General features: G+C 41.1%; 1 protein-coding gene, 1 long non-coding RNA gene and 1 pseudogene across 3 annotated transcripts in view; all 3 read right to left on the reverse strand.

The window, feature by feature from the left end:
• Positions 1-11,700, reverse strand: part of LOC147518968 (uncharacterized) — a 28,344-nt pseudogene extending 16,644 nt beyond the window's left edge. Inside the window, exons 1-3 of the transcript XR_015213125.1 lie at positions 11,172-11,700; positions 10,994-11,139; positions 10,651-10,880 (exon numbers count right to left, since the gene is read on the reverse strand). The product of XR_015213125.1 is annotated as an uncharacterized LOC147518968 (transcript). The remainder of the gene's footprint in view (positions 1-10,650; positions 10,881-10,993; positions 11,140-11,171) is intronic.
• On the reverse strand, positions 9,568-10,605 carry LOC147518969 (uncharacterized). The gene is made up of 2 exons (XR_015211938.1): positions 10,089-10,605; positions 9,568-9,986 (listed from the first exon to the last, which is right to left on the reverse strand). It is a non-coding gene; the product is annotated as an uncharacterized LOC147518969 (long non-coding RNA).
• A 114-nt stretch (positions 11,701-11,814) lies between the features above and the next one.
• LOC147518970 (uncharacterized) lies at positions 11,815-26,832 on the reverse strand. Its single transcript, XM_086590647.1, has 3 exons — positions 26,462-26,832; positions 12,607-12,836; positions 11,815-12,227 (listed from the first exon to the last, which is right to left on the reverse strand). Exons 1-3 carry the CDS (start codon positions 26,781-26,783, stop codon positions 11,949-11,951), a joined length of 831 nt encoding a protein of 276 aa, XP_086446773.1. The 5' UTR covers positions 26,784-26,832; the 3' UTR covers positions 11,815-11,948.
• Positions 26,833-27,309: the final 477 nt, after the last annotated feature.

Here is a 27,309-nt window from a genome sequence, read left to right on the forward strand (position 1 = left end):
CCACGCCAAAGAATCACATGTCGAATTTCATTTGGACTCATATCATCACCGGTTTGGCCTACCACACACGGGTGATGGACAACGGCTCCCGGTTCAAAGGCAAAACACCAAAGAATTTCTCGCCAAGTGGAAGATCGTTCATGCCTTCTCTACACCCCAAGATTTCCAAAGCAATGGACAAGCCGAGGCCGAAAAAAAGCCATTCTAGAGAATCAAGAAAAAGATTGAAAAGAACAAGAGCCAATGGCCAAATCAGCTCGAGAACATACTATGGGCTCATCGCGACTACTGACTTCCAAAGACCGCTAATCACCATTTTCCCTATGCTATGGTACGAAGCCGTCATCCCCACCGAAATGACAATCACGACAACCCGATCCGAGCTTGTCAAGTCAGTAGGAATGACTCGATCTTTAGCTCGAGGTCGACCTCGAGAATCCAACGGCGATCTAGCGACCATCCGAGTAGCATCCTACTAACAAGTCCTAAAGCGATCCTACAACAAACGAGTACATCCTCGATCTTTTCAACCCGGTGATCTCGTGTTGAAGAAAACTCAAGATGACTCTAAACTAGCACCAACGTGGGAAGGCCCTTACATAGTAGAACGTGTCGTTGGCAATGGAGCGTATTGGATTAAAACCCAGGAAGGGAAGTTGCTGCCACGACCTTGGAACACATACTTACTAAAACAGTTTTACCAGTAGTAGCATTAGTAGCATTAGGTATTGTAATTCATGTCCACATGTACTACAAGCTCAAGTGTAAGCTACTGAAGATTGTTATCATAAACTGCTAAGCCATTCGCACCACAAGCATCACACATACGCCCTCAGGGGCTACATACGCTCTCTTTGCGTAACGCCTTCAAGAGCTTACAGCGATCGCCTCTCAAATCTCGCTAAGTTGAGGACCTATACTCTAGGATCAACTACGCGGCGAACGCCTTCCGAGAGCAAAGACGCCTCGGGGCTATACACGCCTTCATGCGAAAGCGAACGCCTCGGGAGCCTACAGCGCATCGCTTCCTCCGAATCTCGCTAAGTTGAGGACCTATACTCCTAGGATCAACTACGCTGGCGAACGCCTCGAGCAAAGACGCCTCGGGGCTATACACGCTCTCATGCGAGCAGAACGCTCTCAGGAGCTTACAGGCGCATCGCCTCTCCGAATCTCGCTAAGTTGAGGACCTATACTCCTAGGATCAACTACGCGAGAACGCCTCCGAGCAAAGACGCCTCGGGGGCTATACACGCCTCATGCGAAAGCGGCTCCTCAGAGCCTACAGGCTCATCGCCTCTCCGAATCTCACTAAGTTGAGGATCTATACTCCTAGGATCAACTACGCCGAACGCGCCTCCGAGCAAAGACGCCCTCGGGGCTATACACGCCTCATGCGAAAGCGTAACGCCTCGAGCCTACAGCATCGCCTCTCGAATCTCGCTAAGTTGAGGACCTATACTTCTAGGGTCAACTCAGCGAGAACGCTCTCAGGAGCAACACGCCCTCAGGGGCTATACACGCTCTCATGCGAGCAGAACGCTCTCAGGAGCCTACAGGCTCATCGCCTCTCCGAATCTCGATAAGTTGAGAACCTATACTTCTAGGGTCAACTCAGCGAGAACGCTCTCACTAAGCAACACGCCCTCAGGGAATCACAGGGCCACGAGCCCCTAAGTCTACACTAGCCGGACACCTACATCTCCTAGATCGCTCTTCTGGACAAGAGTAAACAAGTATAACGTTTGATGAGAAAACATCCCAGAGACAAGCCCAATAAACTAAATAAGCTAGAGCTAGTCACAGTCAATCAAGCAAAAGGAAAACATTAAGCTTACAATTACCATGGAGATATACAGCAGGTTTCAGATAACCAGTCCAAACCCACCGATCTGCTGGGTGCACCCAGGAAATCCAGATCGGACCAGGGAACAAAGTAAGAAAAATTAACGAACTGCCACTTTCGTGGAAACCAGTTCTCTGTATCGAATAAAAGCGAACTGCTCAGGGCAAGCCTGAAAACACAGCTCTAATGTTTAACCCTCGTAGGGGCAAAGAACAAGCAGGATCATTACAAACACGAACAAAATTTCTTACCAAAAAGCAGAGTCAACATCACGGAGCATCAACCACATGTTTGTCCCGAGGGAGCGCCGCTTAGTCGGCGAACATGCCTCGCACTCGCTAAACAACGCCAAGCGATACCCGGCCCCGAGCCCCATCCGCCTTTAGTCACTAACAATACTTCGCCCAAATTTTGGCATACTCACTACAGTCGTAGTATATGCGCTTTGAGCTTTATGAGCAACCCACCGACATCGCTTAGCATACTCGCTGACTTCCGCCACTTCCATCTGCGGCTCGACCATCGCAGCGAATTCCGATCCTAGCGTTCTCATCCTCCAGAAAGACGGTGCTTCGCGATCATCGCCTCCAGCTTCCTCTTGTCGGCCCCCCCAGTATTTCCTCAGCATCCCAAATTTCGCCACGGAGTTGACATCGATGTCGACGCTGTTGCCTAACGTTCTTAAGTTTATCATACCCAGTCAGAAACTACAAGGACAGAAGTATAATCAGAATCACCTAAGAAATAAAGAGACAAAGCCGACAAATAAAAGACTCACCGCACAACTCGCCATATCCATGGTCCCCAGCAGCGTGTCCATATCCTCATCCTCGACTTCAGCTCGGTCCCCATCTAACACGATCCCCTTCAACAGGCTAGTCGCTATGGGCACCGAAAGTGAAAGCCGCAATCGACCGCTTTTACAAAGACGCTTTCTTCCCCGTTCTCCCCATCGTAGTAGAATTCGCCCCCACATCCCCAACACGAGGGGAGCCGAACCCTCACTAGCGACGTGATGACCTTTGCCACAGTCGCCGCTTCCTCACCGCCGATGAGAGCATTCCGCCACAAGGGCGACTGATATCTAATGCCGCCGGCCGAATGCCGACCCGACTTTAGATCGCTTTGCTCTTTCTTGCCACCGCATTAATAACAGCTTTCCTTCTACCGTGGTCCCCATGCACATGAGGATCGAACTCCATCTCCTCCATGAGCGGGGAACTTCGCTCGACACTCCTTTCTCCTCGGCGTCGACGGCACACACACCGAGCCATAATGCAAGCTACACCGTAAAACAACACAAAGACGCCAGAGCGCATGGTTCTTTCTACGTCACAATCTAAACGAAAGCAAGAACAACGTACCTGAACGAAGGGGAAGCAGAGAGAAGCCGAAGCAAGTAGGAAGAAGAGCAGCCGCAGTAGGAAGAGCAAGAAGAAGCAAATGTCGTTGCTCTCCCTAGACCGGTTGTATTTAAACTCACGAAGCGTCTCTTCCCAATGCACACCATTATGGCATCGAGACACCAAATGCCAGCCAACCTGGCAGCCATCATTTCACACCCCCTGACCACCCATATTCCGACACGTGCCATGCACGCAATGCAGTTCAGGCCGCTCCAGAGTACAGAACGTCCGGCGTCCTCATCGATATGAACGACCTGCACTGTTTAGTTCATAATAGCAGGCACACGCTTACAAATATAAACATTCCTCTCATACACAAGACAAGGCATAAGATGAAAGAGCAACAAGATTCGCATTCAAACAGGTAGCGACCTAACACCAACAAGGACACCCCACTTCACCGATTAACCGTGCTGCTGAGAATACTCAGGAAATCCAGCACAATTAAACATTCAGTATCACAGTCAATAACAACTAAGACAAGCGAGCTGCCCAGGTCAACCCAGGAAACCAGCTCTATTGTTTACGGCCAGAGGCCCATTACAACAGCACATAATAAACAGGTATCTTAAACATCTTCACCTAAGCCTTCTCCAAGAATCACATTCAACACAGACACGGAGCTTGCACCAACGGAGGACGCCACAACTGCATCATCACCAACCACAGGGAGATCGCTGGACCCCTGAAGCTGCTCACTCATCAAACCAGCGAGGGCGGGTGACACGATCGCGAGAGAATGTAGCGGCCGCCTCAGTAGCCATTCCGAAGCTCGCCTTCGAATCCGGCGTTCCCGCCTCCTCGCAGGTCGCCCATCTTCCTTTCCACTCCACCTCCAAGACGGATGCCGGGGATAGGCCTCTTTGGCTTGCGAGTGGAAGTCTTACAAATGTTCAAAGATAAGCGTTCGTTCGCGGCTAGTTGGCCCCTCAACGCCTCCACCTCATGCTTCAACTCGATCGACTCGCTCACACGCGAGGTCTTCTCCAGAGTCGAGCAAAAGAGTGAGGCTTCAAATAAGATCCGGGCTTCGGCCTTTTTCTCGCCTCTGCACAAACCAAGCAGATTCGGCTAAATCGTCCCCCTCAACGACTCAACGTCCGCTTCTCCAAATTTTATTCACTATGAGCCGTTTTCAACCACGGTACCCAAAGAATCACCGGATGAGATCGCATCATATATCGTTTATTATCAAACAATAGCATGTAGCCGCAAGCACACAAAGTAGAGCGCGAAAAGTCACTTACTGTGCACATCGCCTTTGTCCATCCCCTCCTGTTCGACTTCAAATTTTGGCATCCAAGTCTTTCCTATCACCGTCAAAGGTCATCCTCTCTAACGTGCAAGCAGCTATAGGGGCGGATTTGTAGTCGTGACTCGGACCTCCTCACATAACGTTTCTTCCCAAGTTACTTTTATCAATGTACATCGTCAAGCCCAGCTCGTCCTTTCCCAAGATCGATCGCCTTTTACCGCTCTTTTTTATGCCTAACCTTTCCCTTCATCTTGCCAGAGGGATCTCCAACAACCCTGGGTCGAGCGACCTCCGGGGCAACCTCCGGGGTGTCCTCACCTAGGACGCTGAAGTCGGGCATCGGCCTCGCCCTCGGGTTGCGAGCCGCTCTTCCACCAGTTCGCACTTCACCACTCAGTGCGGTCTCAGCCACCCGAGCAGCCTTCGCAGGTCGATACTCTGGGATGTCAAATAGAGTGTCATCCAGATCGAAAGGAGCGTCCTCTCGCCCCTTCTCCGCTCCCGACCGTGGTCCCCAAAGACTTCCGGAGGGTCGCTTCACCCCAAGATGGCCCGCTTACTGCCTTCCCTGGTCGCGATCGCTCTTACGCTTCTCCATCCCAGTTTTCTTCGACGTATGCCCACTCCGGTTACCTTTCTTTCGCTTTCTTCTTTTTTTTCCCGATGGCGGTCCTCCGCTCTTTAAAGAAATGGGCAACTTCTGGTAGCTTAGCCTGTTTTTCCTCTCGCGACAAGCAGGCGAACTTCTCGATCACTTGTCGACTTGATTCCTTTTTCAGGCGGATATCTGCATAACCAACAAGACAACAGATTCAGTAAAAATTCAAACAAAATCAAGTTCGCCTAATTAGACAACGTGCTGCCACCCACCAGTAAAGTTGCATACTTTATGGTTCACACCGAACCCGCTTAGTAGCGCCTACAAGGAGCGTGCCGTCGTTTGTCCCACGACTTCGTTACTTTTTACCGTCCCGTAACGCGACAACAGAGTTCGTGTTTGCAGGCTAAAGTTCGATGACCTAGATCGCTTTTTTTAGGTAGTGCTCGATCACATCAGCGACCTCGATCCGGTACTCACCACTGGCGTTCAAGAGATCAAAAACCTTAAATAGTCGCCATGTGTTCCCCACAAACTGAACAGGCGCCTTGCCACAGCGGTTCAGGAACTCGCAAACCAGCTTGGAGAACGGTATCGTCATGTGCGCCCTCAGCTGTCCCTCACAGATGATCACCCCATTATGTGGTGGGGTATACCTCTCACTAAAACCGAGGCGTTCGATCGGTCATGGATCTCCGGATAAACATGGTTATCCCATATTTCTTTCTCGATATGGGAACGCCCTCACAAAGATGTCTATCCACAAAATAAAGCGGCGGACCGCTTGAAGACGACGACCCCTCACCGCGACCTGAAGTGCTAGCTTCAGCAGCTACAGACGCAGATCGAGCCACATCTTCCTCACTACCAGACCCCTCAGCCGCCTCACCTTCATCATCACTCTCACCCATCCCACACACAGACTCATCTTTCTCATCACCTTCGTCATCCCAGCCAAGAGACACTTCACGAACCTCATTAGATCGAGTGTCATCAGAATCAGACATTTTCTCTTCTAAACCTAACAAATCTAGCTACTAGTATCTAACAACGTATCTTAACAACTCTAACACAGAGGCTTAGCACCAAACAAGAAGAAGAGGTTCAAAAATAGTAGAGAACTAACCTGAAGGATGATGCGGTAATGGAGTTCTGTCTACCAGACGAAGCAGCCAAATGAGGTCTCAATAGAGCAAGTAAATTTTTTTGAGCAACCGCCCCTCCAGTTTCCAAGGCATCATGATTACACCCTAGCCCTAGCTGCCCACGACTTCCAACCAATCGCCCCTTTTTTCACATCCCGAAAACGGGCGCCACGTTTTCTTCCCCGCAATCGCCAGATCCTCGCCACGTCGCGACACGCCGCCAAACGCTCGCACCCACTAGCTTACATGGTTAACACGAGCCGTTCCTCACAGATCGCTGGAGATTTCCACCTCTCACATAGTCCACGCGAGCTACCGATCTCTCTCAGCAGGTCGTTTTCACAACCTACTGAGAGGGGGCTGTGTAGGGGAGTGATATTCTCTATCCAGCACGCACCTAACATGGTGGAAATAACACATCGACCTATGATCCAGGCCGGTCGCATCCATGAGCCAGTAGAGCGCTACATACAGATCGCAATATCATGCGAACTACGATAGGAAGTGACACAGATCCCCTATCCATAAGCAATCATGACTAAAGAGTACTTGTACATAGCTTGACCGTCAGCCACTGATCACGGCCGCAAGCTACTTGTACAGACTGCCACTCCACATCATTACAGCAGACCTATGAGAGCAGTTCTCACGTGCCATCCTAATCTCCACCTCACGTTTACAACACCCTTTACACGTGGAGAGCAAGGATGCACACTCAATCTCTATAAATACCTCTCCTATGAACTACGCCAGACCTGATTCTACTCTCCCACACAAAAACCTAAGAGTAAGATACGTAAGCAGTTCGCTCTCAAGTCGAACTCGGTCTCATCCAAAAACCTATTTTAGTCCCCCAGAGACTGTTTGGAAGGGAAAACCAAATCACACCTTTACAACCATTATACCATATTCAAACGTCATAGCAAGCATATGCCAAAACTATATATAAGGTTGAAAAGAAAAAGGGCTAATAGCATATGCACCAGTCTGGCAACATGGTACCAGTCCAAGACCGGCACAAAACATGTATTTTCCATTCCAATGTAAAGATTAAAGAAAAAAAAAATAACTGGAAAAATCTAGAAATGGCATGCATACTTTGAGGTTTATTGTGTCTCACTTGAAATTAGTTGTGGATACATCGAGGTTAACTGCGGCTCCCTGGAAATGGAACGCAGAGTTAAGTAGGACACATCACGTCTTCGCATGAAATCTATGACAAAAGATACACGTTCAAAACCAAACGATAATTCATACAAACTGTAACATGAAAGGTTGACATCAAACTAAACCTCGAATATTATATCATACACCAAGTTAAAATTCAAATAAGAGACATTAAGCTAGCATGTTGGGGACTTCAAATAGAAGCTCTTTTGGACTGCAATAAAACAGGCGAAACAAAACTTTGATTCTTAGCTGAAAAAAAGCACAAAGTAATAAAATGATGGAGCCCTATTCCCATTAGAAAACACATAGTTTGTCCGAACGGTAAAGCTCACCTAGGAACCCTCTAAGTGATTATTAAGGAATGTGCACAGATTGATTCCATGTCGTAGCAACATTAGCAAAAACTGCCCATATTATCGAAGCCAAAAAATGAAGTGGGTATGAATTATGATCGGACAAAGAAATACGACAATTTATATCATGTAAAATATCTAATTATTTCAAAACCGAACGAAACTGATGATGATCAAATCAATTCTCTTTTCAAATGGTCTAACCAGGTTTCAACCATGGATCTAACACGATAGACTTATTTACAAAATAAAAAGAACTGATACCTGATTTTTCATGTCCTTGTTTAGGCATTTAGTAATTGAACATAAAAGAAGAGCATACCAATTTATTTGATTGCACATTCATGTCCTTGTTTAGGCATTTAGTAATTGAACATAAAAGAGAAGAGCATACCAATTGATTTATGTCTGCCGATATACTTTATGTTCTCTTCTCACATTGTCTATAGGTGTGGCAGCAGTTTTAGAGCGTAAGATTCGAGATTTCATATAGGGGTCGACAGGAAAAAAAAAAAGGAAATACCATTTAGTTGGATGGGATAAGGTGTGCTCAACAAAGGAGAATGGAGGGTTGGACATCAGGAAATTGTCAATTATGAATCAAGCATTACTGGGCAGGTGGTTATGGCGATTTATTATCGAGGACAAGTCCTTGTGGCGAGATGTCATTATTGCAAAATACGGTCATAGTGAACATGGGTGGTGGCCAAATTCTACGTCACAACCATACGGGTGTAGTCTCTGGAGAGGTGTACTTAATGTCCTTTCCGATTTCACAAGCGGAATTACCTTCAAAGTTCGTAATGGCCATAAATGTTTGTTTTGGCTTGATACTTGGGTTGGGGAGAAACCGTTGGCTGAGCAATTTCCACCAGTCTTTCAAGCTTCTACAAAGAAGAGAGGTTTCATTAATGAGTTTGCTTGTGTGAACAACAATCAATTATTGGCATGAAACCTATATCTGAGAAGGCAAATTAATGACTGGGAGATGCAACAATATGCCAATTTGACGCTGAAAATTGAGAATGTGAGACTTAACGAGGAAAGTGACAAGTGTGTATGGCTTTGGTCCAAGTCTGGAAAATTTACAGTGAAGTCTTTTTACACTGCCTTGGACACTCAAGGTCGCAATGTGGGGCAAGCTCTTGACCCCTTTTCCAGTTAAGTTGGTGTGGAAAGTCTCAACAACACTAAAAGTGAAATTCTTCTTTTGGGGGATAGTACACGGACATACGCTAACAGCCAATGCACTCATTCATAGAGGAATCATGGTATCTCCTACATGTTCGATGTGTGACTTGCTTGACGAAAGCATATTAGACATGTTTCTCCATTGTTCTTTCGCACTAGGGCTTTGGGGAAAACTAATGGAACCAGTGTCGAGGGCGTTCCCCTTGTTGGCTCAAGTTGATTCCATAGAAGAGCTCTTGCAACGATGGAGAAGAAGAAGTGGGAATAACTTTAGAAACAAGGTATGGCACTTGCTCTCTTATGCTGTGATCTGGGTCATATGGAAAACAAAGAACAACCATGTCTTCAAGAACAAAGAAGGGTTAATGCAGAGAACTATTTTAGAAGTTAAAGGAATATTGTGGTACTGGTTGTCTGCTTCTGAGCTCAAAAGGAACTATGCCTTCAAGGATATGGTTTTAAATGGTCTATTGTAATATTGGGGACTTAACTCTGCGAAGTCTTAGTAGGAGTTTAGATGCTACTTGTACTTTCCTGTAGCTTAGAGTGAGGAACTCACTCGTCACTTTTTCTTCTTCACTATAATCAATAAATTTTAACTTATAAAAAAAAAAATAATAAAAAAATCAATTGATTTGATTGCACAGTACGAAAACATTTTGATCTGAATGAAGTGCCTTGCAAGTTGCGACAAATGAGATGGGATAATTTCAAGTATAAACTATCAACAATATATTTGGAAAAGTAATCGAGCCTTACAAATAGTTTTTTTCCAACTCCATTGTTGGTCCCATATTGGTAACAAACTGAATCTGTTTTTGCACAGCAGTCAGCATCACCAATACTTACCGGCCGGCCATGTGCTATTGAAAATGAACCAATTTATTTTGCTTAGCTTTTTAATGATTCTTCTACTCGATTGGCTTCTTGTGGTAGCAAGTGAGAGGGACGACTTCACGATACAAAAGTAGTTTGGATATCCAGTACAACCGCGGGGTATTTGATTGATGGAGCAGAATTCACTGTTTGAATACGAAGAAGAAAACAATTGATGAGATAGATAAAAAACGTAAAAATACTATCGAACTTACAAAAAGATTTCTTTCACACTGAAGTCACTCAACATTGAAAGTGTGATGCATGAATCAGCATACTTTGCAAATTTTAGGAGTTCTCCTCGATATATAAAGAGTTGAAAACCTTCGAGTTTCTTCCAATTTTTTTGACTGAATAGAGGCAATCAATTCATCAATCTCTGCTCTTTCCAATTTCTCGTTTTTTTTGTAATAATTTATTTGTGTTTTGATGACAAAGAAAAATTGAGAGGGTTTAAAAAATATATATAGAATTGACGAAGAGTCTTTGGAGAAGATAAAAAGAATGAAATTTTTTTTGTTTTCTCGCTGTGTTGTTGAGGTTATGGGTGACGTAGAGTTAATTGTTTTGGGATTTTAACTCACGAAGGGAATATTTGAGAGACTGGGGGTTTCCAATTTTTAGTAATATTACTTTTTTGTCATCCTGATTTCTTGATTTCTCGTGAGTAATTTAGGGTACTTAACCCTCATAAAAGAGAAAAAGATAATGCTATTATATATATATATATAAAGATAAAGAAGAAAGAAAATGTCAAATTATTAGTTGCACCCTTCCATAAAAATCTAGAGTACAGTGTTAAGGACTCACCCTTGTCATGGCATTGACTGCTGCCTTTGACACAGCGTAAATAACTCCACCAGGTAATTGCCCGCCACAAAGACCAGCAATAGATGAGATGTTGATAATTGATCCTGGCTGGCCAGCCCTGCACATGAAGCTACATACATATTTTGATACCAGCCAGGAACCTGTCAAGTTTGTTCTGAGAACACTATCCCATTCCTCTTCAGTCACAGCGAGCGGAGAATTCACTTCACCTAATTCACATTAAGACACACAAGTAAATATGCTCAAGTAACAATATTCTTGAGAAACAATATTCCGAACATAGAACAAGGTAGCAAAAACTCCAAAACCATAACCAAATTACCTCTAACTCCAGCATTATTAACCAGTGCATCAATCCGACCGAATGCACTCCATGCTTTCTGTACAGAAGATTTAATTCTTGTCCCTTAGCGCTCATATCCAGCTCCACAGCAATAGCTCTGATCTCCCCTGGTTCTGAATCATCTAAAGATGAGTAGCTTGAATAGAGTTGATTGATTTCTTCACAGAGAGGAACTTCAACCTATCACTTCTTCAAGCAGCTGCAATAATCTTACAACCAGATTTAGCAAGATCCAAGCAATATTCACGTCCTATGCCTGAAGATGCGCCTGTGACCATTACTACTTTCCCATCTAAGCACCTCCATCGTTCTAGATATGTCTCAGTCTCCATTGTTTTAGTTCTACCAGAAATGAGGCTTCCTTTGTATTTGGAGATATTGGTGCGTGCATGGTAGGTAGTTTTGTACCTTTGTTTGAAATTTTGAATAAGGAGGGACAATACTCTGGGGTCGTTTTGGTACACCATTAATTTGCTCTCGGAACTACCTTCCCATTGTACCAGTATCCCATTATTGACGAGTACAAAACTTAATTATATCATTTTGCAAGATTAAGCATGTATCATACCGCATTTTGCAAGATGACTTATTGCATATGTCCCGCTGGATCGTTTATTCAGCCTTTGCAAGTTGTGCGTGAGTGGGCTTTGTCCTCAAGCATGCACTTACATATCAGTTACATAATATACTTGCAATAGATCATAAACTAAGTAATATTTAATTGACTAATTTACCAAGTCTTTTTGACTCGCTGAGTTTGGACTCTGAGTACTATAAACCTGTGGGCTGAAGATAAATCGGAGATTGAAATGGTTTTAACAGATCGAGAGTCTGATAACTTTTACAGACTTTTACAGGGTTGCACTCCTTATTGTATTTCAGCATTTCTCATTAAAACCAAAACTTTACAAAAGGTCTAGAAAAGATACAAAGTTCAAAGGGAAGAAAAAATAGGAACACCAGGCAGTGTGGCCCCGGCATCAACAATGAACATATTGCCTGAAACATAATCTGACAAGTCGTGGATCAAGTACCCCACAAGCGATGTCAGCGCAGGGTCTGATGTGCCAAATGTTCTTAGAGGGACAGTTTTCAGAGCGACTTTGTTGAGCCATTCTTTATGCATCAGCCCCTGGGTGATCTCCGATTTGAATAGTCCAGGAGAAATGGAGTTTACTCTTATCTTATGCACACCCAGTTCCAAAGCCATGACCTTTCATAGTTTCATGCACAAACCAAAATCAGAATTAAGAATAACAATTTCCTTCTGTCAGTAGTGTAAAAATAACTAGATAACTTATTTGTTTTGTTTTTCTAAAGAGAAAAAAATAAAAATAAAACACACACAGAGAGGACTGAGAATATTTAAATGGAAATGGCAAGGATGAAGAAAGTAACAAGGTGCCCTCTAAGGCCCTACTGAAATACACAAAATCCTTGTTTTGCTGAGTAGGACCTTAGCTGAGTAGCTTCTTAGGCATGACTCAGCTTTTAAAAGCTTAACCCCATAAACTGAAAGTAGAAAATACGTCGACATCGGATCCTCAACTAACAGTTCCAATAGAATCTGTTATACAGTGTAATAGACTCACCCTTGTCATGGCATTGACAGCTGCCTTTGATGCAGAATAACCAACTCCTCCAGGTAATTGTCCACGGTCAAGACCACCAATAGATGCAATATTGATAACAGATCCTGGCTGGCCAGCCTTGCACATGCAACTACACACATATTTTGATACCAGCCAGGATCCTGTCAAGTTTGTTCGGAGAGTATTATCCCATTCATCCTCAGACATATCAAGCGGGGAAGCCACACTCCCTAACGCACCGATAGAACATAAGATATAAGCCTGTCCATTAGAGTTCATCCCAGAGAAGTACAAAATTCATCTTTTATATTCATAGATTCAAAAGAATTTGAGACTGATAATGTATCACATACCTACCAAGGGGAAAAAATTCCCTCGGAGACCTTTAATACACCTATATTTTCCTATGATAAGCTAGGCTTGTAAATGTTTAGAGTGCTATAAATCAGGATCCTCGGATTCATCAATGTAAGTATGTAACACTATAGATACATAATGATTATGCACTATTGAAATCGTATACGTGTTGAAATCTCAAACAAAGTTGGGAGTCTAAAAAAGAAGATTCAGGCATTAAAGTATGGACTCTAAACATGATTATGTCGTCCAACTTTATCACCATTATCATCAGCTAGCTATATAGGTTTTAAATCACGATATTTCTTTATAAGTACATACTAAGATTCTATGTATGTAACAAATACTTGGACAACAGTCACCTTGTTTGTTAATAACCATGTCAATGATCTACAAACATATAGCACATACACATCATCACAACAATTAAAACATACAATAATTGTCAAAATTCTAAGTTTACCTCAAATTCCAGCATTATTAACCAAAGCATCAATCCTCCCAAACACGTCCTACGCTTTCAATACCCAACTTTCAATCTGACTTCCCTTTGCACTAACATCAAGTTCAACAGCAACGACTCTAATACTACCATCAACTGTCCACTTTGTATTGATTTCGTCACAAAAAGATTTCCGTCTATTGATTCTTCTAGCAGCTGCAACTATTTTACAACCAGATTTAGCAAAATCTACACATAGATCACATCCTATTCATGTTGATGCTCCTGTCACCATCACTACTTTCCCTGTTGTGTCTTTCTATGGTTTCTGTAGGCTTTTTACAGATATCTCATGCATGATTCCTACGATATGTATAATTACACTATATCACATGCATAAAATAGTGCAGCAGAAACAGAAGATCGTACTTTGGTCACAGCTTTCAATTTGAAGTTCCAAGCCAAATCTACAGGAGAAGATGATGTTCTTGGCACACTCAAGATCTACTTCTTCTCAACTTAGCTGGAGTCAAGTTCCAACCATGAACGGGAAGCAACCTTTGTTCACGAACCAAGAACCGACAATGGCTAGGGAGGTTACCACCTATGGAATCTCCACAAATTACTAGCTTCTTCTTTAGAAAATGTTGGAGGCCACCATTAAAAGAGAAAGAACTTTTCTTTGTTGGGATGATCAATATGTAAGGGGTGGGGGGTCTATTTAAAGAGCTCTCCCTGGTGGTTATCCTTATCTTGGTGGTTTATCCTTATCCTGATGGGCGTTTATCCAGCCTTATTTCCAACATCTCCCACTCGCCCACAACAGCGAAAAAGGTTTCTAAAAGAAGTATTGAAGTAGAATGCTCAACCATTTGTGTGTCTCACACGGCAAATGGTTCGTGTGACCCTAACACACGTATCATGATATCTGTGAAGTAGCAAGTCGCAATGAAAAGCACGCGACCGCGATCTACCATGAAAGTGATCTTAAAGAAGGCGAATCCGAAACCTAATATCCGGAGAGTGTGTGTATACCCCAGATCTGTTTGTTTCATCATTTTGACAAATAGCACTCATCCCTATGAGTCCACACCATAAAATCAAAAACGTATCACATGATTCACAATTATCATCAATTGTCACGGCGGGTAGAATCTCCATTGATTGTGTGATAAAACTTCAGTTCTTTTTACCGCTTTTGCATGAAGTCATTGTCGTCGAGTTCTACCAACTTCCCAAGATGCATCCGGCCCGACCTTTTAGTAAGAGTTTGTGGGGAGCAAACCAAAGTTACGAGTAGTCCTCTTATTTTCTTGACAAGGTCAAAAGTTCAAGGAGGATACCATTCGATATGTCTTAAACAAAAACATATCAATAGAGCTCACATAGCAAGAATTTTTAAGGATATTTATTTTCTTGCTCTCAGGTGGTCAAACATACACGTGTTGTGTGAAAACATGTCATGGCAAGAGTATCTAATTTGTTTACTCAACAATAGATATTTGTATGTCCACTCATACCATGCAAGTGTTGTCATCCCTAATGACAATTCCAATGATACTTTGCTCCCACTTGGCAACAACCGTTCGTAGGTTTAGACAGAATCTTCTCTATGAAGCCTGTTTCTTCTTATCCAATTATAAGAAGGGACATGACTCGGCACTAGGTCCACCCTTCCCATAAAGTTTAGTGACTTGTCAAGCTAAACTCCCACTGTTTAAAATGGAAGTGACTGTTCATGTGAGTGAACCAGTCAACCCTACTGACATACATATGAGATGATTAACAATATAATGAGAATGCAATCGATCTGGAAAGAATGCATGTTTATTCATTAAACCATCAAAGTGTTCTTAACATAATCACATCCTTTTTAACCCAAGCATTTTTACATGTGCAAGGAAGAGTTCCTTTGGAATAGGTTTGGTCAGTGAATCCGCAACCATTTGATCAGTGGATATATGTTGTAGAACCACTTTCTTCTTCAGTATCATTTGTCGTACGTAGTGATACTTTAACTCTATATGCTTGGTTCTTCTATGGTACTTTGGATCTTTAGCATATGCAAGAGCACCCATGCTGTCAGTCCAGATGTGAACTAGTTCAGCAGCTCTTGAGAACACTGACAAGTGTTTGATGAATCGTCTGAGCCACACAGTAATGCAATATACTCAGCTTCCATAGTTGAAAGTGCTATGGAAGTTTGCTTCTTGCTGCTCCAGGATATAGCACCTCCATTCATTATATAAGTATATCCTGAAGTTGACTTCCTCTCATCAAGGTATTATGTAAGTATATCCTGAAGTTGACTTCCTCTCATCAAGGTCTCCGACCCGATCGGCATCGAGAATACCCAATCACTTAAGATCTTTTCCTTGGTAGACAAGTGAGTAGTTCCGCGGTGCCTTTAAGATACCTCATTATCTTCTTTGACGACGCTTCCGATTAATGCGACCCGAGTTTGTTTGGAACCTTGATACTAACCCGATTGCATAGCAAATGTCCGGCCTTGTACCGCGACATTGCATACATAAGGCTTCATTTGCGGCAGGTATGGTACATTTTCATAGCCCGAGTTTGATTAGGATTCTTGAGAGACATTTTAGAACTTCAAAGACTTCTCCTAGACTTGATAAATTTGTCAAAGCTCATTTGTAGCCTCCTCGGCTATCGCGATGAGTCGTTACCACTCGAGGTCGCGTTCTTGCTTCCCGTAGCTCTTTAGCGATTCAAGGCCATCATACCCGTCGTAAAGTCATTCCCTCATGGTGCCAAGTATGGCAATTCGGGCAACATTGTCTCTGCTTGTATACTCATTATACTTCCTAAGTCGCGAAGATAAGCGGCTTGTGTTATTCCTTTGGCGGTGGGAGTTACGCTCTTGTCTCGGTTATTCGTCGATGACCTTCCTATCTGCGGGAATCGGCTAACTTTCCTAGACCAAAGTTCATAATTTTTATCGTTTAACAAGTCCTTTTCGGGGTAACATCGTAAATGGGGATTTTCCATGGTGTCATTCTATCAAGTTTGAATTCCAAAATAAGATACTACGAATAAGAATCATCTCTTAAAAATCTAAAGTAATCCACATTTTCACATATGAGATGATCATGATAATCTACTAGCATGATTCTAGCCATTAAATAAAATCAATGCATTTGACTATCAATAGCATAGAATATGCAAAAATCTACTACTTAAATTTCCATTTAATAAAATTGTTTCTACCAAAGGAGTTTTCTATCTTTCAAAAACAATGTGGAACTAAAAGAGTCGGTCGACCATGAAAATAGAAACGTCACGGGTGCCCGCGGGAGTCATCCTCATCCTCCACCGATCACTATCGGTTATTTGAAAATTACCGGTCACTTCCTCTGTTTCCTGTGAGGTGGGAAAATAAACCACGATGACACATCATATGGATTTGGTTCCTCGGATCGTCCATAATCGATGTAGGAGAGATTTAAGTGGTCGAGCCTCATTCCTATCTGAATAGGGCAGGGGCTCTTTGATATATATTACGGTGATGGTGGCTCTGTCTTTATCTTATCAAATTTCAAGGCGATGCTGTTTGCAAAACTCTCTATATTTTTGCGATCATGCGTTTCTTGGAAGCCCGTCTCCCAAGATCGGTTCGATTTTCCTACAAGTCTCGGATCTATGCGACTTAGGCATTGTGCCTTAGTTTTCATATGACCGTTGATAGAAAACATACAATTTTATTTACATGCAATAGGAAAACTGTTTTTTTCAAAATCTTTTAATTAATTTTTAAGTAATTAGGTTGTTTAAAATTAATTAGAAATTGCTTAATTTTTTTTTTCAAAATAAATTATTTATGGGAAATAATTTGGCTATTTTAGTGGAAATTTTTTTTTTTTAAATTTTTTTTTTAAATTTTTATTTTTCCACGATTAAAAATTGACATTAGGATGTTTATTTTTACCATCGCGATTAATTATTTAAATCTGGATTTTTACTATTGCATGTAAATAAAATTGTATGTTTTTCTATCAATCGGTCATATGAAAACTAAGGCCTGATAATGCCTAAGTCGCGTAGATCCGAGACTTGTAGGAAAATTGAACCGGATCTTGGGAGGCGGGCTTCCCAAGAAACGCATGACTACAAAGCAATATAAAGAGAGTTTTGTAAATCTTGTCTTGAAATCGATAAGATAAAGAACGAGCCACTATCACCGAAATATACACCAAAGAGCCCGGTTCGATTCGAGGATAGGAATGAGGCTCGACCACTAAATCTCTCCTACATCGATTATGGGACGATGTTGAGGAACCAAATCCATATGATGTGTCATCGAGTTTATTTTCCCACTTCTACCGAAACAGAGGAAGTGGCTAGTAATTTTCAAATAGGTGATAGTATTTGTGAGGATGAGGATGACTCTCACAGGCACCCGGGCGTTTCTATGTTCATGGTTGGTTGGTTTTTTTAGTTCCACATTGTTTTGAAAGATAGAAAACTCCTTTGTGTAGAAACAATTTTATTAAATGGAAATTTAAGTAGTAGATTTTTTACATATTCTATGCTATTGATAATCAAATGCATTGATTTTATTTAATGGCTAGAATCATGCTAGTAGATTATCATGATCATCTCATATGTGAAAATGTGGATTACTTAGATTTATTTTAAGAGATGATTCTTCTTCGTAGTATCTTATTTTTGGAATTCAAACTTGATAGAATGGCACCCGATGGAAAATCCCCGTTCTTATACTACCTAAAAGGACTTGTTAAGCGATAAAATTACGAACTTTGGTCTAGGAAAGTTAGGCTAGCTAATTAAATAGGAAGGTCATTGGCGTAATAACGAGGTGACGATGCGAACCTACGTGGGCGAATAACACAAGTCGCTTATATCTTTGCGACTTAGGAAGTACAATAAGTATACAAAAGCGAGACAATGTTACTGAATTGCCATACTTGGCACCATGAGGAATGACTTCATGATGCGGTATGATGGCGGCCTGGATCGGGCTAAAGAGCTATGGGAAGCGATAAAGACGGACCTTGGGGTATGCGACCTCATTTACCAGGTGAGGCTACAAAATGAGCTTTGACAAATTTATCAAAGCGCCCCATACCTCTATGACCTGACATTGCGGTGTGATGAGGAACATGGTTCTTTGAGTTAGCCCGAAGCAAGGCGGTCTGTCAAATGAGCGACAAATTCAAGGCATTTATTAGGTCTTTACCTAAAACTTGGGAACAATTTAGGTCTTATCTTAACGCATGACGATAATATCACAAACTTTGCATAGGTGCGAGGAAATGTGAGCTTGAGGAACAAAGACTTCTCAATGAAAAGCATGTTGTTCAAAACTGGAAACAAATGTTGTCAACTCCAAAAGAGGAAGGCTCCTTGGAACAAGAAAAAAGTGGAAACGGGAAAGGCGAGGAAAAGGTCAAGCGACCCACGAAAAGAAACCTAGGAAGTCGATAGACATGACTAGTGTTGAATGCTTCCGTTGTCATCGGATGGGACACTATGCTTAGGCATATCCTTCTCTGAGGTAAGTTTTACTTTAAGTACTATCAATGTGATAAAATCTTATCATCTTTGTCTGATTCATCACAATATTAGATTGTAGATTCTCGGCGACCAACCAATAAGCCTCCGATAGGTCTCTCGTTTGAAAATTTCCTGAACTTCCACAAGGAACTTCGGAGAGTCCACATGGGGAAACCAAAGTGTAGGCGATGTTTTGGGCACGGGCACTTGTTGGTTGGATTTTGCGAGTGGGAGATCCATCCTTATTGAAGAAGTACTCTTTATACCTTCATTAGGAGAAATCTTTTATCGATTTTTGAAATTACTTCAAGAATCCTATATGTTTAATTTTTCCCATAACTTCGCTTGAGATATCTTTAAATATAGTTTGATAGGTCATGCTTATTTAATGAATTCTTTTATGACATTACACTTAGCACAAACCGGAAGTTTTATGTCTAAAATGGTTGGTTGCCAATTGTGGCATGCCGACTAGGACATATTGGACCACGATGGGATAGACCCGCTTAGCAAAGGGAAAGTTGTTAGGTAACTTAACCTTTGTTAAAATAGAAACACAATGAAAGTTGTCTTCTTTGGAAAAGCCACTGAGAAACCTTTTGGGAAAGCCCAAAAGGCAACTTATCCTTTACAACTTATTCACTCTGACATCTGTGGACCAATAAATATAACAGCAACGCATGGGGCTTTGTATTTCATTACCTTCACAGATGTCTCACAAATGGGACCATGTACTTGATGTCTCACAAATCAGACGCCTTAGACTGTTTTAAAAAGTACAAGAACCTTGTTACGAATCAACTTGATAGGACAATAAAGGCCTTAAGAACCGACCACGGACGTGAGTATCTTTTTGATGAGTTTAAAGAACTCGTGAAAATAAGGGGTATAGCTAGACAACTAACTATTCCTTATACCCCCGCCAATGGTGTCTCCGAGAGAAGGAATAGAACCACTATTTGAAATTGTTAGATCTATGATGGCTTAGGCTAACTTGCCCATCTCATTTTGGGGTGATGCATTGTTAGCGGTTTAGCGCATACTTAACCTAGTTCCTTCAAAATCGTTGACAAAACACCACATGAACTATGGACCGGTAGACAACCCGTTTTGAACTACCTTAGACCATGGGGGTGTACACCCTTTGTCACTTCTCAAAATCGAGAATTTGGGAAGTTTAGTGCTCTTGGAAAGAAGTGTGTCTTTATAAGATACAGTGAGACTTCTAAGGAATATGTCTTCCTAGGGGAGGAGACTCAAGGGCATGTCATAGAAATAGAAGCACGTAACGTCAGATTCTTAGAGGATCAATACCCAATGAGGGGTGAGGTTGATAAGGATATACAACTTTACGAAATTGACAACCTTATAACTGTTGATGAACAAGGCGAAGATGAAACTTTCATCAACCCTGATTCCAATGACAATGGCATTGGTCAACTGATTGATCAATCCCAACCTCGTAAGAGTGTTAGAGGCCATATCCCCAAACGTCGGTTTGAGATTGAAAGGAGATAAATATGACCAATGCAACTTTACGAAATATCGATGAACCTAAAACGCGTTCAAAAATGCTATTTACGGGTCCAATACAAGTAAGTGGATGGAAGCTATGAAGGAAGAATTGGAGTTGATGAAGAAAAACAAAGTATGGGACTTAGTTGATCTACACTCCAAACGGAGAGATCTATTGGGAGCAAGTGGGTTCTCAAGATCAAAAAAATCGAGGAAGGGAACATAGACAAATTCAAAGCCGGGGCTTGTTGCAAAAGGTTACACCCAAAAAGAAGGAATAAACTATGAAGACACCTTCTCACCAATGAGTGAGATTTGCCTCCATCGTCTCCCTCTTTGTCAATGGTTGCCCACTTAGATTTAGAGCTTTACGGATGGATGTCAAACCGCTTTTTTTCAATGGAGAATTGCGGTAGGAAATCTATATGGATCAACCCAATTTGTTTTTCAATCAAAGGTCGGGAACACAAAGTGTATAAACCGAACAGATCCATATATGGTTTAAAAAGCAAAGGCCTCTAGACAAATGGAATCGAGATTCCATGAAACTATGCTCAAGACAAATTGAAATGGTAAATGAGGACTATTAGCGTATATGTCAAGACATTTAAAAATGGTTTTGTGATTCTATCTCTATATGTTGATAACATTTTGTTAGCGGGTAACAATAAGGCATTGATAAATTCCACTAAGGAGTTGGTTGTCATTAAACTTGAAATGAAGGACATGGGTGAAGCTAGTTATGTCTTAGGAGTTAAAATAACTTCGGGATCGGCCCAAACGCTGTTATCTTTGTCTCGGGGAGACATATATCAAGAAGATTTTGGAAAGATTCAACATGACCGATTGCAGTGAGTGGATCTCCCAAGAAAGTCTAGGAGAGTCTTTGAGTTCTAAAATGTCTCCCAAGAATCCTACTAAAACTCGGGCTATGAAAAATGTACCATACTCAAGCCTTGATCGGAAGCGCTTATGTATGCAATGTTGTGTCTGAGGCCGGACACACTGCTATCACGGTTGGGTTAGCATCAAGGTTCCAAACAAATCCACGGGGTCACACAATTGGAAGGTCATCCAAGAAGATAATGAGGTATCTTAAAGGCACCATGGACTACTCACTTTGTCTACCAAGGGAAAGATCTTAAAAGGCGATTGGGTACTCCGATGCCGACCGGGGAGACCTTGATGAGAGGAAGTCAACTTCGGATATACCTACATAATGAATGGAGGTGTTATATCCTGGAGCAACAAAGCAAACTTCCATAGCACTTTCAACTATGGAAGTCGAAAGTATATTGCATGTTACTCGCCACACAGAGGTGTGGTAGCTCGACGATTCATCAAACACTTGTCGGTGTTCTCAAGAGTTGAACCGGTTTACATCATCGGGTCGACAAAGATGGTCGCTCCTGCGTATGCTAAAAATCCAAAGTATCATGGAAGAACCAAGCATATAGAGTTAAAGTATCACTACGCATCGAAAATGATCTTGAAAAAGAAAGTGGTTCTCAATATATATCAACTGATCGGATGGTTCATGGATCCATCGACCAAACCTATTCCAAAAGGAACTCTTCCTTACACATGTAAAAATGTTTGGGTTAAAGAGGATGTGATTATCTTAAGAACACTTTGATGGTTTAATGAATAAACGTGCATTCTTTTGGATCGATTGCATTTTATTATCTTGTTTATCATCTCATATGTATGTCGGTAGGGTTGACCGTTCACTCGCATGAGCAGTCACTTCCATTTTAAACGATGGGAGTTTAGCTTGACAAGTCACTAAACCTTATGGGAAGGATCGACCTAGTCTTAGAGTCATGTCCCTTCTTATAATTGGATAAGAAGAAACAAAGCATAGAGAAGATTCTATCTAAACCTACAAATGGTTGTTGCCAAGTGGGAGCAAAGTATCCTTGGAATTGTCATTAGGGATGACAACACTTGCATGGTATGAATGGACATACAGATATCTATTGTTGAGTAAACAAATTAGATACTCTTGCTATGACATGTTTTCACACAACATGTGTATAGTTGACCACCTGAGAGCAAGAAAATAAATATCCCTAAAAATTCTTGCTATGTGAGCTCTATTGATATGTTTTTTGTTTAAGACATATCAAATAGTACCCTCCTTGAACTTTTGACCTTGTCAAGAAAATAAGAGGACTACTCGTAACTTTGGTTTGCTCCCCACAAGCTCTTACTAAAAGGCCGACCGATGCATCTTGGAAAGTTGGTAGAACTCGGCGACAATGACTTAGCGTGTAAAGGGTAAAAGAACCGAAGGTTTATCACCTGATCAATGGGATTCTACGGCGGGACAATTGATGATAATTGTGAATCATGTGATACGTTTTTGATTTTATGGTGTGGACTCGTAGGGATGAATGCTATTTGTCAAAAGTAATGAAACAAACGGATCTTGGGGTATACACACTCTCTAGATATTAGGTTTCCGGATTCGCCTTCTTTAAGATCACTTTCATGGTAGATCAATCAGCGTCGCGTGCTTTTATTGCGACTTGTTACTTCACAGATATCATGATACGCGTCTTTAGGTCACACGAACCATTTGTCGTGTGAGACACACAAATGGTGAGCATTCTACTTAAATGCTTCTCTTAGAAACCTTCTTCATTGTTGTGGCGGGGAGATGTTGGAAATAAGGTTGGATAAACGCCCACCAGGATAAGGATAAACCACCAAGATAAGGATAACCACCAGATATTAGGATGAGTGTAGGACTCTATCCTATCTGATATTAGATGAGTATAGAACTCTATCCTATCTGATATTAGATGAGTATAGGACCTATTCTATCTGATATTAGATGAGTATAGGACTCTATCCTATCCAATATTGAAGAGGTGGGAGAGCTCTATAAATAGACCCCCCCACCCCTCACATATTGATCATCCCAACAAAGAAAAGCTCTCTCCTTTAATGGTGGCCTCTAACATTTTCTAAAGAAGAAGCTAGTAATTTGTGGAGATTTCATAGGTGGTAACCTCTCTAGCCATTGTCAGTTCTTGGTTCGTGAACAAAGGTTGCTTCCCGGATTAAACTTGGAACTTGACTCCGACTAAGTTGAGAAAGAAGATCTTGAGTGTGCCAAGAACATCATCTTCTCCGTAGATCAAAGCTTGGAACTTCAAATTGAAAGTCGCACTGACCAAAGGTGCGATCTTACTTTCCCATTTGTCTATTTTATGCATATGATATAATGTAATTATACATATCGTAGGAATCATGTATGAGATATCGGTAAAAACCCAACATTCCTGGTGGGCGTTTATCCAGCCTTATTTCCAACAATTTCAAAAACATCTCTTTCACCCCCGACATTTTGAGTTGGTTTGGAGGCTTTACTCGAAACGACAAAATTTATACACAAGTGTTGTCTGAATGACTGTACTTTTAGTACAAGTACGAAATTTCGGGTTATATATTACCAATTTATCATGTCTATTGAAATCTCAGGTGCCACGCCACAATATACAGCCAGCCCACTAGAGTATCTTGCCCCAAATAAGGCATGCCGTATAAATTTGACACGTAAGAAAACAACTCTTGGTGCGGTTGGAAATTATGACAACGTGATGGCCATATCTTGCATTACATATGCACATACACTTCAATCTGGTTGTAAAAGGTTATAAACGGCTCGGCTCAAGCCGGGTTAGATTCTCTACTTTCTTACTTTTTTTTGAAATGACACGTCAACATTCTCATCGTTGATTCCTACCATCCGATGGTTATTCTTTGAGAGTACAAAAGTGAGTAAACATGGGAGAGTAAACCAATCCGCTTCCCCGGTTTATATTCTCTAAAATATTAGTTTCCCATAAACTATATTTTGTCATTATTACTAGAAAAACTGCGAGGACATTGCAAACCGACGTTAAGCTTTAAGCTTTTATTGGTGGGGAATGGAATGAAGAACTTCTTGTTGCGAACGCACTTAAACTTAAACTTAAAGTTAAAGACACTTTGTTAATGGGCGATGGAACAACATTTCAGTTGGTAAAGGTTTGGTATAAGATTTCTAGAGGTTGTTTTACTAAATTTGGGTGGAAAAAGAGGATGAACATGGGAAAAATGAAAAAGTAAGTGTTACAAACAATATTTTGCAGTGGATATCCAATTTTTTTTTCGCCCATAATCCCAAAAGACCTCTTAAAGTCGGTGAGAAAAGGCGGGAAAAAGAGAGAAAAAATAAATAAAATGGAGATGCTTACTCTCTTTGATGCAATAACTTGCTTAATTAGTAGATTATTTGATTATCAAATAATGAGTTTGGAATATGTGAATTGTATTAACGATTAAAAATATAATCAAGTAGGTGTGAAGTTATACTAAAATTGGTATAGCGATCTCATCCGTAAGTTCATTTTGTGATCCTTCCAAAAGAATCATACATAAGTACTTAGATTGAGTGTCTGTGTGTCTGCATATAGCCATCACGTTATCATAATTTCCAAGTGCACCAAGAGTTGTTTTCTTAGGACATCACCAATGCAGGCCTTCAAAACCTAGGGCCACGTCTGCGTTTTGGAGGGCCAATAAGGAGGAGCTAAAACTCTAATTTGATGGGTGTTCCAATAGGAAAGATAAACTGTTCCTTTATAACACGTGAAATAAGACGAAAAAATCATAAAATGAAGTCACGTGCTGACTTTAGTGAAGTCATGTGCAAAGTTTCACGGGCTTCGGGTCCTTTATAAACATCCATAGAAATGAAGACATATATCCAGGATGATTAAATTGGAGGCCCATTTCGGGGCCGCGATGGACACAGTTTTTCTTTAAGGTTTGTTAAATTTGGAAATAAAGGCCCGTATTCAAGTCCCATTGGTGATGCCCATACGTGTCAAATTTATGTGGCATGCCTTATTTGAGGCAAGGAACTCTAGTGGACTAGTTGTATACTGTGGCGTGACACCTGAGATTTCAATAGACATATGGTAAATTGGTAATATATAACCCAAAATTTCGTACACGTACTAAAAGTACAGTCGTTCAGACAACACTTGTGTATAAATTTTGTTGTTTCAAGTAAAACCTCCAAACAAACTCATCAAAATGTCAAGGGAGAAATATAAATTTTTGGAATCATGGAAAGACTTACAAGGAAAAGTAGTGATGGTGACAGGAGCATCAGCACGAATAGGACATGATCTATGTTTAGATCTTGCTAAATCTGATTGTAAAATAATTGCAGCTGCTAGAAGAATCGATAGACTAAAATTATTTTGTGACTAAATCAATACAAAGTGGGCCAGTTGATACTAGTATTAGAGATGTTCTTTGTTGAACTTGATGTTAGTACCAAGAGAAGTCAAATTAAAAGTTGAGTACTGAAATCATGGGACGCGTTTGGAAGGATTGATGCTTTGGTTAATAATACTAGTTAGAGGTAAACTTAAAATTTTGGAATTATATTGTTTGTTTTTATTGTTTTGATGATGTGTATGCGATCGATATATGTTTGTTGATCATTGACATGGTGACTGTTGTCCAAATATTTGTTACACTGAATCTTAGTATGTACTTACGAAGGAATATCGCGATTCAAAACCTATATAGCTAATAATAATGATGATAGAACTGGATGATATAATCATGTTTAGAGTCCAAACTTTGGTGCCTGAGTCTTCATTAGACTCCAACTTTGTTTGAAGATTTCAATTCGTATACGATTTCAATAGTGCATAATCATTGTGTATAGTGTTACATACTTACATTGATGAATCCGAGGATCCTGATTTATAGCACTCTAAAGTCTAAACACTTAACAAAATTACAAGCCTAGCTTATCCCTAGGTAGTCAAAGATCAATCGCCATAGGATTCCGTCGAGGCAATACTATCACTCTAAACACGCATTATAAGTACATGTTAAATTGTAAAGAACCAGAATTCAAAACCCCATGGTCCCATAAATCGCATAATATTATAAATAATTCAGAAAAAAAATATATTAATCAGAATGAATTACCTCTAACACCAGCATTATTAACCAAAGCATCAATCCAACCAAAAGAATTCCACGCTTTTTCCACACACGCTTGAATTACTTCCCCTTTAGCATTCACATCAAGCTCTATACCAACAACTCTAACACCGTTACAAGACTCCATTCTATTAATTTCTTCACAGAGTGACTCCAATCTATCGACTCGCCGCGCCGCTGCAATAATCTTGCAACCGGCTTGAGCGAGATTTAAACATAATTCTCTACCCAGACCTGATGATGCACCTGTTATCATTACTACTTTCCCATCTAATCTTTTCCATGGTTCCAGATAATTTTCAGCCATTCAAAAAATTGGATGTGTGATTGAGTTGATGAGTTCAACAACTTTTTCATCTTTTCACATTTTTATAGTTCAAAATCTCGATACAACCAAAATGCCATATCAAATCTCGGGCACGTACGGGAGCAACCCGAATCCCGACCCATATCCGAATCTAATTTATCCTACCCGAATATCCGACCTATTTTAACAAGATTCATATATTTTGATGCCTAAAAATAATATTGATATATGAAAATCATTAAAATAATATATTTTTTTGTATTTTTTAGTGAATATGGTAAAGAGTTTTCAGTGAGAATCCGACCCGAACCCACACCATTTCCAGCCCTACCTAAGACCCATTTACGGGTGAAAATCACTTTTAGAACCAAAATCAAAACCATAACCAGGGTTTGTTTTTTAATCACTTTCAATGACAATTTTCGGGTGTACTCAGAAAACCAATTTTTGGGTGAAAATAATTCGTAAAAACAAATAGTCCGAATTTAAAATAAATATTTTTCGATTTTACCATTTTTGTCTTTTT

Source organism: Coptis chinensis, chromosome 2, assembly GCF_015680905.1.
Source record: "Coptis chinensis isolate HL-2020 chromosome 2, ASM1568090v1, whole genome shotgun sequence".
Classification (NCBI taxonomy): domain Eukaryota; kingdom Viridiplantae; phylum Streptophyta; class Magnoliopsida; order Ranunculales; family Ranunculaceae; genus Coptis; species Coptis chinensis.